A 16209-nucleotide genomic window follows, 5' to 3' on the forward strand; every position below is an offset into this window, starting at 1 on the left:
TGGTGTACCTCACCTGGTAACAGCTGGGTTAAGCTCCAGCACCCCCGCGACCCTTGTAAGGAATAAGCGGTTTGGAAAATGGATGGACGGATTGATGATATAACTTAATTAAAAAATAAACTAGGCTGGTCAGAGCCATGAAACTCCAATAATCCACCAAACCGTAAATGATGTGTATTGAAGTGTAAGAATGAATTGACACGTTGAGTTACATTTTCTCATCTTGAAGTGCACAGACATCATTCCGTTGGGCCTTCAAAAGAATGCAAAATTATTTTTAAAATTATTTAAAAAAATGTATATCATCTTTTCTGCCCTGCCATGTCACCTTGACGCTTCCCAATTCTTTCTCTTGCCCTGCCGCCATTTCTTTCAGTCGCTTCACCTCCGCCTTCAGCGTGTCATTAGATTCCTGAAGATGTCTGACAAACCAAAGGGAAATGCAGACCCTCAGTTCAAGCAGACAATATACACTCAGGCTGACAGATGCTATTATCATCAAAAGACTCTTGTTATACGTGGCAGAGAAACAGCACATAGATACACAAACACAACATAGTCTGTGACAGTAAAATGTTAGGTTTGCATTATCATGTATTACTCAACCATTCGGCTATTCATGTGAATTTTACTATTGTGAAATAGGAAAGTGGCACCAATCTACCTGTTTTATATTTCATTTTAATTATATTATTTTATTTTATCGGGACCAAAACACACACACATGTCATTTGTATGCTGTAACGGAACAACACACAGCGTTGTGTTAGGATGCTTATAGTACAGTGGGAGCATGGGCGGGGCATGACAGCACCGTGACAGAGTCTGACTAGACCACTTTTATTCTTAACAGGAACCCCGACTGTAATGACAAGTTTGCTCTATATTATTATTACTATATATTTGGTTGGTACTAACATAACTATGAGATTCATTTTTCAAAAATCATTTCCAGTTTAATACATTTTGTAGAAACTTTATTTGGACGTACGCTGCCATTGTTATTTACGTCACAACACATTCTGTGCGCAGTGACGTAGAATGGGGGCTGGCTCTCTGCCGAGCAATGTGAAACGGCAATAAAGAAAGCAAGGTAAGTCTCCATTGCGTTCCTAAAGGGACAATCAAAACTCTTGAATGCGTCTGGTAAATGACGAGAGTACGGTGTCGGGGAGGGTGTACGCATGTTGTTTCTTTAGGAACGCTACGAGGCTTACCTTGCTTTCTTTATTAGCGTTTCACATTGCTCGGCAGAAAGCCAGCCGCCATTCTACGTCACTATGCACTGAATGCGTTGCGACGTAAATAACAATGACGGCGTACGTCCAAATAAAGTTTCTACAAAATTTAGACTGTGAATGTGAGAAGAAGGTTGGATATGTGTGTAAAACCCACAAAAGTATGTAGAGAAACTCTATACAAAAAGGCAACTGCACCCAGGCCTGTTTGACTGTACTGTCCATTATGCTGATTTATCTCAAAGTTCAAATATAGGCAGAAAAAAAAAGAATGTTGAGCTGGCTAATGAGCGATAAACTGTTAAGCAATCAGTTAATAAAACCCATCTAGGCAGTGTATCAACAGCCGTTGTCATTACTTCGCTGTTGGCCTCTGGCGCCATCCTAACATAACAAGGAAGTTTGCAAACTTGGACGCTGGATGCAGACAAACACTCACGGGGGCTAGCTTAGCACTAGCTAGCTACTATGACAGACACGACACAGATAGATTTAAAAGTTTACTAAAAGTGAAAAAAACACCCCGGGTTTTGCCGTAGGCCAGTGTACAGTGAGGAATCCTGAAGTTATTTTAAACTAAAAATGAAAACATTTCTGTTTGTTGACACAGCTGTGGCCACAGTACAACACACGGTACACTCCAACATGTTTTCAAAAAAGTGATGCTTTGTAAAGCTGTTTGGAAAACATAGTGTAGAAAAAGTGCTAGAAAAAAAAGTGAAAAAGTGCACTCCTTTTACAATTACGGACAAATTGGTCATGTTTTGAACTATGACATGTTTTTTATTGTTTTTTTTTGGGGGGGGGGCAATTAGGAACCCATTAGAATGGATTTGGGATACAGGGGTGATGGGAAAATAACCATGGTTTGATATGTCCTCATGTAACCTCTTATATAAGGATATGTTGTTGTCCTGAACTGTTGTACGAATCCAGGTGCCCAACAATTTGTAAATAAAGGGCAGAATCAGCCTGGGAGTGAATACCTTGTTTATACTACAGTTTTCCCTGCTTTGCAAAACATGTTTTCGAAAGTGTCTGAAAAAGGGCTTGGCTAGCCCGGTTTCTCACGCTAACGAATAAAAAACGGAGCGGCACACGGTCCGGACAGAGTCAGCTGCGGAACCCGTACGATTGCCCAGCTGTTTTGCAGCTCGTTCTACCCGAACTGTAGGCTCTCCGGTCTAGTGTCAAGGTAAGCGCTGATGATGATCATATTATGCTGCTTAACGTTGTAGTGTATTGATTGCTGTTTGCGGGGAATAAAAGGTACAATCATTCTAGCAAAGCACAGGTGTCGATTACTGTTTGCGGGGAATAAAACGTACGATTATTCTAGCACAGTATAAAAAATGTTGATTGCTGTTTGCGGGGAATAAAAGACACAGTTATTCTAGCAAAGCATATCGGTCTCTGTGTATTCATTGTTGCCGCCGACCACTCACGATCCTGCATAAAAATATAAAGGTGAAGTAGTGTTTTCCACAAAACAAGGGGTTAAATCGTAAATGAATATGCTAATTTGCATTTCGTATACAAGTCTACTTTTTCTTCTGCGATGTTGAGCAGAACTCGGTTTTGGGATTTCATCTGCTATGCAAGGTTCTTACGATATTCTGAAAGAAGAACGTCAAATTCTTTGCATCTACTCAGACACCTTAACTCTTTGACTGCCAAAAATGTTAAATAACGTTTAGTAAAATCCTACGGAGGAGCGCCAAAGACGTTAAAAGACGTTCACCAAGTTTTTTTTTTTTGGGTGGGGGGGGACGGGTGGAGGAAAGCCTTGGCCAGCTGTGCTGAAAGTATCAAGCAGATCTAGTTAGTATAATGCCTATTTTTGGCCCCTAGATGGCAGCGATGACTCTCTTTGGACAAGATCGGGTAGGCGTCAGTAGTTGAAGACGTGAGGCGGAGCTAGAGTGTTGAGGGGACAATGGCTGAGAAAGCGAAAATGGCGACCGGTGGCAAGCAGCTCACGCTTGATCGTTTTTTTCAAAGAAGAGAAGCATCAACCAGTGCTAAAGAGCACATTGATGACGACGATGATGATGATGGTGCGGATAAGATGGATCAGAACATCTCTTACCACCCGGTATAGGAACTGAAGGACATGAGGAAGCCAGACCTAACACCACCGTAACGTCACCGTATCATGATCCTGAGAGTAGACTTGATGGCAACATGGCCAAACACACACTGCAGTATATACTTGCTATTCCCCGGAAAAAAAAGCCAGCAAAAAAGTGTAGCGTCTGCAATCGCAGTGAAACTAATCTGTTGTGCAAATCCTGCTGCGTCCCCTTGCACGCAGGGGAGTGTTACAAAAAGAAAAACTGTATTTGAAACATCCACACAATTGTAAATAGTACCACGGTTGCACACATTTAGTAAATAATTTGCCAAATTGTTTTGTCAAATTGTTACACTGTTGAATGTAAATAAACGTATTTTGCTATCAAAAAACACTTTTTCATTGTTGGTGGTAGTGTTTTACAGAAGTAAAGCACTGTTTAGGTGTTTGTGGCATCATTCATGGAAAAGAAAATGTGTCAAATTCACTAGAGTGCATGAAATAATATTGTTTCACAAAAAGCTTGATTTCTCCGTATTTTGTTTCAAAACAGAGCATTTGGGTGAAACTAACCATTTTCTATTGTTGATTACTGAAAAACGGAATAAGGTAGAAACAAACTTTTTTTTCTGATGAAAGATGAGAGTCCAATCTTTCATTTGGTAGTATGTGTGTTTCCATAGTCCAAACACAAAATTTTTTGTGGACCTTGAAAGATCAGTCAAAATGCTTAAATCGGCTGGCACCCACGGCATCCCTTTTCTGAAAACGTCTGGCAGTCAAAGAGTTAAGACACTGCACTTCGGTAAATAAATCCGCAAAACAACTTTAAGACTCCACAATTACCTCATTTGGTCCCAAAAACGTATAAAAACTCTCTGTTTAAAATATTGCCATGGTCCCAAAAACGTTTTTATACGTCCTTACGTTACGTTCTTCGTTTTATAGTATAGAGTATACAGAAGGCTTTGATACAGTTCCTGACGAGAAGAGGTCGCTTAAAGCAATGGTAGTTATTAGAAAAAGCGGCCAGCATGTGGCAGCAGAGCATAAGAGATCAACCAGGGCAATGTTGCAAAAAAGTCCCCCCCCCAGTGTTTTAAACAGATGTGTGAACAATGATGAAACTTAGCTATATTATAATGCTAATTGCTGGAAAGCGGAAACAGATAGAAATATACTTTTTTTTTCCTGATGAAAGAAGAGACTCTAATCTTTCTTTTGCTTCAGTGAAGATGGCTGGGAGTGAATGAGTTAAATATATGGAGTAATTGCATTGTATTTTCATACTTTTGGTCAGTGATCCATCGTTTGAGATTTGTCACGACGAGCTGGCTCTCATGGCGAATGTTGTCGTTGTCGGAACATGATGCCGCCAGCTTGGACTGCAGCGTGTCCACCTGCAATAAAGAGGAAGAAGAACAACAACACTTTATTGTGCCTGCAGGGGATCTTTACCCCCCCTAAGAGCTTAATGTTACAGATTGCATGGGAGCCCGTTATACTGTTGTTTAAATGCCAACAGCATAAAATACATGGAAATAAAGTAAAAAAAAAAAAGGCAGAACATGATGATAAAAGTTAATGTCCAAAACAAGGCAATACAGAAAAAAGATTTGGAGATTGGGTAATAGTGACAAATAACACATGTGGCATTTGCTGACACATATAAACAGCGGGATAAGGTATTAGGCGGTGCTTAAGGAGGAAAGACGGTGAATGGTGTGTGGGGTTAACAGAGATGGGATGGCAAAACTGCTGACTTTTTCATTCTTATCACTCAGGACCTTTTAGGTGCCTAAACTCCGGTGACACATTGCTATTATCGCCCCAAAAACACCTTGATATGCCACACGTTTTACCCACAAAGATGTGCAAACATGAAAAGAACATGATTTGAACAGCCTTTGAGAACAGCACTCCCTCAAAAAAAAAATACATCATGCCCATAAACTAAAGTTAATGCATATGTATTTTTGGTATTGCATAAAATGACTGCTGAATACTTAAATGTAAAATCAAACTAAAAAGTCATTTGCAGTAATGACTCTTTGCAAGTAAACATGTTGTTAAAATATTTAATAGGTGACAAGAATCGTGGCATAGGACAATCCAAACCAGTCAAAGCCAGAATTAACAGAATTCGGGACATGAACACAAACATGCTAATGAGACAATGGGGCACACCTGTGGAAGGCACTAGCAAATTGCCTGATAGATCAAGATCGTTATCAGGCATGCTGATGAGCTGAATATATGAATTAGGTGTGCTAGCGGGCAGAGACATCTAAAACCTGGAGGACTCCGGACCTCGAGGACCGGAATTGGTGAACCCTGCAGGAGATGGGGAGATAGCTGATTAGGTGAATGGGGTAGATGCCACAGAGTTTTGCACATCAGCGTCGTTTCCGGCCACGGATAGCCGCGTTCCAACACTCGCACCCCCACCCCTGCGCCCCCGAACCCGCCCAGCGGCGGGAGTCCGCAAGGCGTCTCAAATCTCTAAAATGCTTCGGACAACTGAGACAGACACACAACACACTCACGCCCAACGACGGGACCACACAACCAAGGAGCACAAAGGCAGAAGCGCAATAACTGGGACGCGGCCCACACGTCAAAACAGGAAACGGAAACAAAGCTGAGATGTGAAAACCAGGAAGTCGGAAGTTCCGCCTCCTCCGAGGCATATACCCCATACACAGGGAGCAGAACTGACCAGACCAGGCTGAGACAAAGGCTGCGTTCACACTGCAGCTCAATTCCGATTTTTTTCACAAGTATCTGACTTTTTCATGTAGTGTGAACGGTACAATTCCGATTTTTTCACACCCGACCTGGGCCTTTTTCGTATGTGGATATAAATCGGATATGTATGCGATGCATCTGTACTGTGAACGCTCATCCGCACGCATCAGATTCATTTGTCATCAAAAGCCTGATATGCGCTCTGCGCGGGCGGGAGAGTGTGCTTGTAAGGGAGACTACTGACATGTCTGTGAATAAATACAAAGCTGTTTTGAGTAACAGTGCTACATTTTTATTTGTCTTTAATTTAATCACACTTGAAACATGAAGCATAAAGTTGACGTGTGGCAATAGTAAAAATTCAGCCCTGCAGACGGATCATCACGAATGCCGATTTTATCTGAGCCTTTAATTGTGAAATATATATATATCTATTAAAATTTTGTGTTGGATAAAAAAAGAACTGATGTACCTTTACTGATGAAATTTCAAACTTGGTAATTTTGATGTATGCTTCGGTGATGTTAAAGAAAGAAAAAAATAACAATAAAACAGCAATAGCGACACTCACACCAACATACAAACACGCACACACACGTTCACTTTGCACAGGCAGGCATAACGCTGTAACGTGCTGTAATGACTGTAATTACTACGGTCTCACATTAAGACCTCCCACCTGACTGTCTGACTAAGTCGGGCCGGTGCTTGGATGTAAATCACTGCGCCAGTTTGATGTTGTGATTAGGACTAAATTACACACCATCACTCTGTTTTCACCATTGTCAAGGGAGGCGGTGAGGTGATGCGCGAGTGTGTGTGTGTGCAGAAGGAGGGAGTGGCAAAAAGGGGCAAAAGGAGGTGCGATTGCAGGCGGGGGTGGGTGGAAGGACGCAAATCTGCTTAACATTTAGATTGGTTTTGTTGCACAAATATTTTAGCAGATGATAGGGGCTAAAAGGGGCACTGAAATGCATTTGGGACACTTTTACAAGCAAGTCTGGTGATGCCACTGCTTCTTTCTGGGTTTTTTTTCATGCTTGAAAATATGAGTTGACTGGTGGAGGATTTGGAGACAGCTAGAGTATTTATGATTTTTGAATACGACTGTGTATAGGGCAAACCTTTTACTGAAAATAGATGGATTTCTTTTATTTGGCTCAAACAATCTTTTACTTGACATACCATGATTCGAGTGGAAACCTAAAAGTCGAGCATCACAGCAGTGTTGGAAATAAGTTGATTTAGTATAAGTAATAAGTAATGATTAGTAATGAATAGTAAATTTAAATATAACGGTAAAGATGTCACGGCCTGTTTATAGTGCCGGTCCAGTCCTGGTTGGAAGAAAAATGGCAGTTCGTCTAAAGCATTGAGCGACCTGTGCACCTCATGTATCAGCATATGAGTATTGACCTTTTGCACGTGACGTCACAGCCCTCATGGGAATGCCCCCTTGGGGACACTGGACGGCAAAAGAGCCACTTGCCTGTATTGTAACCATTGAATCTTATACAGGGTAAAGTCCTTAAGCTAATCGATTATCTTATAAAATGGTCATATCTTGCTGTGCGATCGGTTGTACAGACAGACAAAGGAGTAAACCAAATTTTGCTTTTTATCGCATACCTACTAATGAAGACAAAATATGTCGATTGATAGCAGCAATCAACAGAAAGGACTAGCAGCCCACAAAGTATTCACGGATTTGCAGCGATAATTTTTTGCGAGGTTAGTAGATAAATGTTCATACATTTACAGTTTATACAACTAGTAAATGTACACTCTAACAAAGATTGTAACAGAGGTGTCGAAGTGCGCGTTTCACATCACATTAACGAGCCAGATAGCATCCACTCCAACTGCACAAACACACAGCTTAGTTTTAGAATGTACCTTCTTCAAAACTATTAAGTGCATTTGACTGTTTAATAATGGGGGATTTTGTCTTTGTGAATGGAGTTTTTCACTCTGGAGCCGGCTGGAATCATATTCATGAAATGACTGCATAGCTTGCCACTACGATCTTTTTTTTCCCCCATGCTGGTCAACATAACATCATCACAGCGTTTGAATACAGAACGGAATGTGTCAAAATAAGACCGTTAGCATGATCAACAAGTTTTACCTTTGTATTACGAGGTATATTGTCCCCGGGTGTGAGCGTAGCATCTCGTCCCAGAGACTCAGCCAGTGACAAGCTTTTGAATCAGCCCCGGTGTAAGGAGAAGAGACGGCATTGACTACATAATGATATAGGTCGTGCGCTGTGAATTTCGGCAAAGTCGGCGATTTGATTAACTTGGTAAAAACAGCATGCAACAGAAGGTAAGGGATGTTTTCAAACTAGCGATCTCCAACTTAAGTAAATATCGCTCTCTATGAGTCCCGACTAAATGTGCAACTTCGACTGACAGGCGAACTTTGGTTGAAGTAGTAGATTCCATGGCTCTATAGGCAAAAATAACTTTTCATTTGTAAAATAACAGTCGCTAAGTCACTAAGTCGCTCCGGGTCACGTCCACTTCCATTCAACAATCATTTCCTTCCGCCGTCTGTCATAGCGCAGTCACGTGATCACGTGACGTCGGTGCAAAGGGTCAATAGCTTAACACAGTGGTTCTTAACCTGGTTTGGATGGAACCCCAGCGGTTCGGTGAGTCAGTCTCAGCGGTTCGGCGGAAGTCAAGTGACTCAAGTGATTTGTGATGATAGGTACCACTTGGTCATCATTGGTTGCAGGTGACCACGCTACCTTGCTTGGCCGATCAGTGCTGCAGGAATTTTGGTACGCTCAGTAGTCGACTTGTGAGTATATATGTGTAATATGTGCAATATAAATTTAAATGTACAACATGTATGGTGTTCCACAGTGTTAAATTATTGGGCCTCTGCTGTTTTCATAGTATCTGCTGCCCCTGGGTTCCATCTTAAGAAAACAGTAGTGGTTGTTAATGCTCTATAAATATAGAGAGGAATTGAGTGATTGAGTCAGCGTTCTAACAATGCCAAGTTGAGCAAAACTAGCTATCTAGTAAAACTAAAGGTTCACTTACTTAAGATGCATGTAAATCGGGAGTAAAAGAACACAACGCTTTCTAAATTCAAGGTGAAGAGAACCAGATTAAATGAAAAAGCTACGCTCCCTGTTCATTTTGTTCACCAATAAATGTCTATGCCTATGTCATGAATTTGAAAAAAATAAATAAAATAAATATATATCCATCCATTTTCTTAACCACTTAGTCCTCACAAGGGTCACGGGGGGCGCTGGAGCCTATCCCAGCTGGCTTCGGGCAGTAGGCGGGGTACACCCTGAACTGGTTGCCAGCCAATCCAGGGCACAGAGAGACAAACAACCATCCACACTCACAATCACAGGACAATTTAGAGTGTTCAATTAACCTGACATGCATGTCTTTAGAATGTGGGAGGAAACCGGAGCACCCGGAGAAAACCCACGCTTGCACGGGGAGAACATGCAAACTCCACCCAGGAAGGCCGAAGCCCGGACTCGATCTCACGTCCTCTGCATTCATTTTTTGGAAACAAATGCTAATGTAAATGACCACAGACACTTAAAACCCCATAGAATATTTCACAACCAAAAACGTTGAAGTACATACTGACAAAGCAACCATAAAGCTTAACATGCATTACATTTATTGATTTATTGATTTACTGTTGTGTCAGTACACTGAATATTTTTCTGAAAATAAGTATAAATAAATATCAAATATATAGATAAATGTTAAACAATCAAATGAAACCAGTAATTGATAACTGAGCGTGTCTTCTTCTGCGGTTTGACAACAATCTTACGCAATCAATCTTAATATTATATCTCGGGACCATGGTAAACTGAGGAGGGACAAACTCTAACTTTCCAAGCAAAACATGTATGATATAAGCTGTTCAAAGGTTAGCCATCCTTAGAGGCTGCTAAAACAAACCGACCAAACAAAATAACTTCACGTGGAATTGAGGACACGTAAAAAGTGATATGATACCGGTTGTTGCAATCATAAGAGACGAACACGAGCCATTAGTCTTTTCAACTCATTGCTCATCAGAGCACATCCTCTCATCAAATTAATGAACACATTTATTGTTAAACACATTTTTATAAAACATTAATTCATTCTGTCTAATTAAAAGACCCAACAGGCCTGACATCACTTAGATATGCATACTTATCACTCACAGGGTCTGAATTAAAGATCTACAGACGCGTGGTTGTGTGTATGTGTGTGTGTGTGTGCGTTTGCACACTTTATATGTGCTAGGACGGCGAGCAGAGAATGAGGCTTCCAAAGCAGGTCTTCCCACTCTAGGCTTAATGGCGATAATCATGGCATGACCCAACATTAAGTCTGCGAGTGCGTGTATTTGTGTGTGTCTTACTCTCACTAATGGCGACGATGATGACATGTTCTCCATTAGACTAGTCAGTGGACCACAGCAGATCTAGCATATTAATGATGCTGATGATGGCTTCTTTAATTATCGTCGTCTGCTGCCGCTTGTATGGCCCCACTCCTTTTCCCAGTCCTTTCATCACACACTCCCCTATGTGCGTTTTCGACTTGTTTATCAGGCGGTCGCCATTACTGAGGCTCCCTGTCGACTTGGGTCCCGCCTGCTGGGTTGGAACTTCGCCAGGGTTCAGGAGAAGTTTGTCCCACAACCAACCTTTAATTGGAAAACAGCTGCAAAGTCACATTCTAACATGATCTTTTTGCAGGTTCGGGTGCCATTTAACTCAATAACACTGTTTGTTTTGTGCTGAGATATGGGTCAATAATACAACAACCTTTGAAAGAAGTATGCTGACTAAATATAAAAGCCTTTTTTTTTTACTCTTGGTTCATTTGGCCTGAATAAATTCTTCCTGCTTTGGCCTTCCTGCATGGAGTTTACTTACTCGGCCCATGTTCCAAAATTATGCATGTTTGGTTCATTCACAACTCTAAATTGTCCATACGTGCCAATGGGCATTTGAATGGTTATTTATCTATATGTGACTATAGTGATTGACTGGCCCCTAGTACAGGGTGTATGTACCCCATCTCTTGTCCAAATTCAGTTCTACTAATGGGGACAAATGCTTTTGAAAATGGATGGATAGACATTTCGGCTACTGAAAAGGACCATGTAATGACTAAAATAACATTTATTCTTAGTTATCCTTTATTCTTAGTTATACCTCCACCAATTTATGGTATTTTTTATTTGATTTAATCTTTTTTGGCTAATATTTGTGTGAAACCATTCCCGACAGCAAAAAGAATAAAATCAATATATATATTTTTTCTTTTTTTTTTTGTGTCAGAAGCCCATTTTGGCCAGTGTATTTATCAGATTTATTTTTACTTTTTTTTTTTTTTTTATGTCAGAAGCCTGCTTGGAGCACTGATTCCCTAAAATAAAGTATTTGAGGTTATAATGACATTTCCCTAATTTTGTGAAAATAGCATTTTTCTGTTTTAAGGTTTACTCTTGATCTCATTTGTACTTGGATTTTGGGGCTCAAACTTGATTTTGACTTGTACCTTTATGACTCAGAGTTGACCTATATCACTGGAACTTGACTTGTCTTGATAAAGGTGGACTTTACTACAACTCTGAGGACTTCAAGACGTTAAGTCTTGCCTAATTATTTAGAAATGATCCACATCACACAGCGCCATTTTAAAAACACACCGGCACATGCACACGCACGCACTGTGTGAAAATGGACAAATATGACAAATACGGGGGAAAAAAATTCTTACTGTGATTGATTTAGTGTTGGTCATTGTGTGCCTTGATTTCTGCATGCATGTGTGAGAGTACCACCAGACAATAGGAAATCATTTTCATTCAACTGAAGTAATATTTTTGTTTCATTGTTAATTTCTAATATTATTCCAACTTTTATCAAAGTCTGAAAAGTGGCACTGGGAAGCCTTATTTCCTCTAAAGATTTTTCCTTCTAGCTTTGTGTAAATAAAGTTACAGTATTTGTATGTTTATGCACTTTATGTTAATATTTTCCCACTACACTGTAAACTATTGCAGCTTGCCATTCAAATTATTTTGTGGAGAATTTGATACAACTAACTAATAATACATAAATAACTTGCTTAATACATTTTCTGATAGGTGCTCGGAGAGCGCATAAAGAGGACAAGAGAAAAAGAGTAATACAGTAAATTGATGTTAAGTGGCTTAAGTTTGTGAAAATTGTGTGTTTTTGTGATCAGAGGTTTTGAAAATTACTGAATGTTTAATGAAAAAAATATGAATAAGGAAACTATGATTCAAGGTTAGCTATTATTCATTACATTTCGACTGCAAGCATCACATTAAAAGAAAAGCCTTTTCATTATTGCAAAAAGCAGTCACCCGCTGAAAGTGATATAATGTGGCTTTTATAAGCAACACAATTAAAATGGCTCCTTAAATTAATTACAGTGTAACCTTGAATGTTAAAAGCCCTAGAAATTATTCAATTGGGACATTAAACCAAAACTGTTCTATAAAAATATGCCACAAATGTCAAACAAAGCATCTTCATGTGACGTTACATGAGACGTCAGCAAATTTTGGGAGCATCCATATGGTGTGTTTCGCTTTTTGGTTGGCTTTTTGTGTTTTTTTTCTAATGTTACCACAAAAAAGTAGGAAAGGGTCTAGATTAAGTGTTTAACTTTTTCATCAAAAGCCACATTGTCGTTATGTCGGTTAAAATGGTGCCACTAGCCACTTGGTGTGCAATGGTAGGCTACACCAACAATCACAAATAGGCATGTACCTGGGTTTAAGTTCACGGTTTGAGTAACATTCTGTAAAAGGGAACACAATGCAAAACAAATTTGACTTTTGTCTAAACAATTTAGACATTTTCATTTTAGGCAAGTACATTTTGTCGTTTTGTTTTGTCCCTTATCAAATATTTTCTGTAAACCCTAATCATCATTTCACATACATGTAACGAATATTGCCCGTCACCCTCAATTTTTTTAAATTTGCCTTTTTAAACTTTTCCCCCTGGGGAAAAGTGTGTGCGTGCCTTAACCCTGTTTTTTCTCAAACCAAAAAGGAAAAACTCTTTGAATTTCTCTCCAGCAGGGACTGGTTTTAATTTTTACAACCCACAGCAAACACATACCTCAGCGCCTACCGAGATCTAAAAGCCTGTTTAGCAAGCAAAATAGCGATAAGACTGCTTATCAGTCCCCTGACCACTTTTATGGTCTGGTCTATCCATAGTAATCAGCCATGTGTTTTTGGAAACAACACCCCTTGGAAGCTATACGGTACAACAGTGCCCTCCAGCGGTCACTATCGATATTTTCGGCGAGCTGGCGAACTCAGTAACAGGGTTAGCTTTCACTAAGGACGCTGGCGTGACAACCAGGGCCTTTCCCCGCTGGGCCTGGGGTTCGGGGGTGCCGCCCGTCCCCCGGTGCTCCCATCTCCCCTTCTGCCCCCAGTGTTCCGTCCCACCACGCGGTTGCAGGTGGGGTGGGCGCGAGTGCCCTCGCTGCTCCGCTGTCCGACCCCTCTCCAGCACCGATGCCTGGCTGCAGGGGGGTCCCCGGGGATTGAGGGTTAGGGTCTGGGGGGCTGGCGGTTGGTGGCGGTGGAGCCGGGGGGTGCGGCGGCTTGGTTTTGGGTATACGGGTGGCTGGGTGGGGGGGTGGGGGGATGTCTGTGGGTTTGGGGACCTGGGGGTGGTTGGGGCTGGGTTGGGTGGCGGGTGTGAATGGGGGGGAGGGGGGGTGCCTGGCAGGCCTGACGTGCCCCGTCCTGCTGCGTTGGGGGCGCGGGCCGTGATGGAGTGGGGGGCGCTCCTGGCTCCTGGGTTTGCTCTCCGCCCGGTGGCCCCTGCGGGGCCCGGGGTTTGTCCCTTGGCGCTGCCGTGGCCTGGGGGGCCCTGGGGGGTTGTGCCTGCTCTGTCCTGGCCGGGGTCAACGGCTCCCCTCTTTGGTGGAGGTGTTCATGCATGCCAGATCCACCACACCAGCATCTATCTACATCTACAAAAGCATCTATCTGCTTCTTCCTCTGGTCGTTGAATCGGTGGAAGCTAATGTCCGTGGATCTCACTCTGCTTCATCTATCCTTCCTTCCTTTCCTCAGTCTCTCCTTTGGTCTCTTGAGGTCTCCCTAATTTGTTGGAATTTAGTTTCTGGGGTTGGTGAAAGACTCTGGTTGGTAACCCGGTGGGTAGTAGGTGATGTCTGGTCAGTGCTGGATTTCACTTTCTTTCCTTTTCTTTGATCCTTCTTCGGGTCTCCTGACCTCATGACTCTGGATTCTGAAGTATTCGGTTTAGGTGAACGGTATGGGATTTTTAATAGGTTTTAGGTGAACTAATGAGTACACCCTCACACGCACGCACACATGCACACACACATACACACGCACATACAAAATAAAAAAATTAAAACAATACTGAGCTCTCCAAAAAAAAAAAGAAACACTATCGGTATTATCCTCAAGAATTCTGCCGCTCGTAATTAATCTACATAATTCGGGACATAAACGGACTCTATGTACTTGACTAACATCAAGTGACTTCTGTTGTTTATCTTTGTACACAACCTGTATGTCTATCTCAAATGAATGATGTGTGTAACTTCTGCAGCCATCTAAATTAAGCTAATTAGTAAGTTTAGCTAATTAGTAAGCTTAGCGCATTCAATAACTATATGATCGCAATGTTTGAAATGTGTTCAGAATGATAAATGAAGCATCTGGCTTGTCAATTCTGATCAAAAACTATCAAATGCTATCCCAAAAGCTTGGTCTCAGTCGACCAAGTCTGCTTCAAGTGCACTGAAGAGGCGGGACTACTACTCCGACCCCCTGGGACACAAGTTTAAAAGCCAGCCCGTGAAGGAACTTCCCCCTCTTCTTCCCTCTTCTCCCTCTTATCTCTTCTTGCCCCAGGAACTTCTCCTGACCATCACGAGAGACGTGGTCGCCGAACACGCTGAGAGCGACCACGTGGATTCCTTCTTTGAGCCCCAGACTTGAGCCACGCCACGCACCCCAAAGCACGCATCACGCAAGGACTCGCAACCACATTGCGCGTCCCAAAACACGCATGTCTGTTCCTGCCGAGAGCCGACCCACCTACCTTCCGCTCTCTGAATCACGCAGCGCCCCGCCGACCCGGTTCCACGATGGCTGTTAGGCACTGAGCTGCTGCGCGCCAACGACCCCTTTCTGCTCCAGCCGTGTGCCCGTAACACCCCGCAGCACCCAAACCAACTGACTGCGGCTTCTCAACCGCTCAAGCACATCACCACCAACCGGGACTTGTGCCAGCCAAGGACCTGCCGCGGCCTCCACGTCACGCGCGTACCTCGCCACCAACCGGAGACCTGCAGCGGCCTCTCAGTTGTGTGGCCATCACCATCAGCCAGAGACATCAGTGCAGCATTCCAGCTGCGTGTGTGCCGACCACCCAGATCGCCTCCAACTGAGTTTTCTTCAACTGAGGATCAATGCTCGCCGAGTCCCTCTTTCTCCCGTGCACCTGAACCAGTCCTTAAGTGCGCCTTCATTGCAATCTGACCATATATCAATGGCGCAATGCATTGATTCAAATATAAAAGGATTGACAGGTCAAAACGCTTTTATTCCTCATCTATCGTTTTCATTCCCTTTTTATCTCAGTTCGTTAGGTAGCATGTTTTCTTTTTATCTTTGATTCACATTTTTTATTCCGTTTCATTAATAGGTGAGGCTGTGTCTGATGTATGTGTGTTTACTAAATAAATTTGTTGTCTCGAAATTTTATTTCTGCCAAATATATTTGTATTTACTGAGTGGATTGGTAATTCTCTTATTAAAGCAAATAACTCCATGAGTAACTAAAGTAGCAATTTCAGATTATGAATACGTGAGAATATGATTTTTATCGTTTATTTTGCTCCTACAAATAAGCAAAGTCAACGTGGTGCCTCCATAGGTTGCTGAGGAAATGACAACTCCCCTCAGTACCGTCTAAATTTCTCGTTCGCCATTACGGCAACCCAAATAATAGTAATAATAATACATATGAATGAAATTGTCAGTGCCGTATATGTGGCATTTCCTTCAGATATATGTCACTAAATCCTGGTACATTGTCACTAAAATCTCAGCATGTGG

The 16209-nt window shown here is 42.0% G+C and overlaps 1 protein-coding gene across 9 annotated transcripts in view; it reads right to left on the minus strand.

The window, feature by feature from the left end:
• Positions 1-16209, minus strand: part of LOC144040752 (uncharacterized) — a 142268-nt gene that overhangs the window by 13907 nt on the left and 112152 nt on the right. For 7 of the 9 annotated variants that reach the window (XR_013289831.1, XR_013289830.1, XM_077555193.1 and 4 more), the window contains 3 exons: positions 4603-4712; positions 329-422; positions 213-253 (listed from right to left, as the gene is read on the minus strand). Coding sequence is in view for 6 of the 9 variants with exons in the window: in XM_077555193.1 (XP_077411319.1) it covers positions 213-253; positions 329-422; positions 4603-4712 (245 nt within the window). In the remaining 3 variants the exon portion in view is untranslated. The remainder of the gene's footprint in view (positions 1-212; positions 254-328; positions 423-4602; positions 4713-16209) is intronic. The other 2 variants (XR_013289832.1, XM_077555194.1) reach the window with 2 other exon arrangements.

This window comes from Vanacampus margaritifer, chromosome 20 (genome assembly GCF_051991255.1).
Source record: "Vanacampus margaritifer isolate UIUO_Vmar chromosome 20, RoL_Vmar_1.0, whole genome shotgun sequence".
NCBI classification, from domain to species: Eukaryota; Metazoa; Chordata; class Actinopteri; order Syngnathiformes; family Syngnathidae; genus Vanacampus; species Vanacampus margaritifer.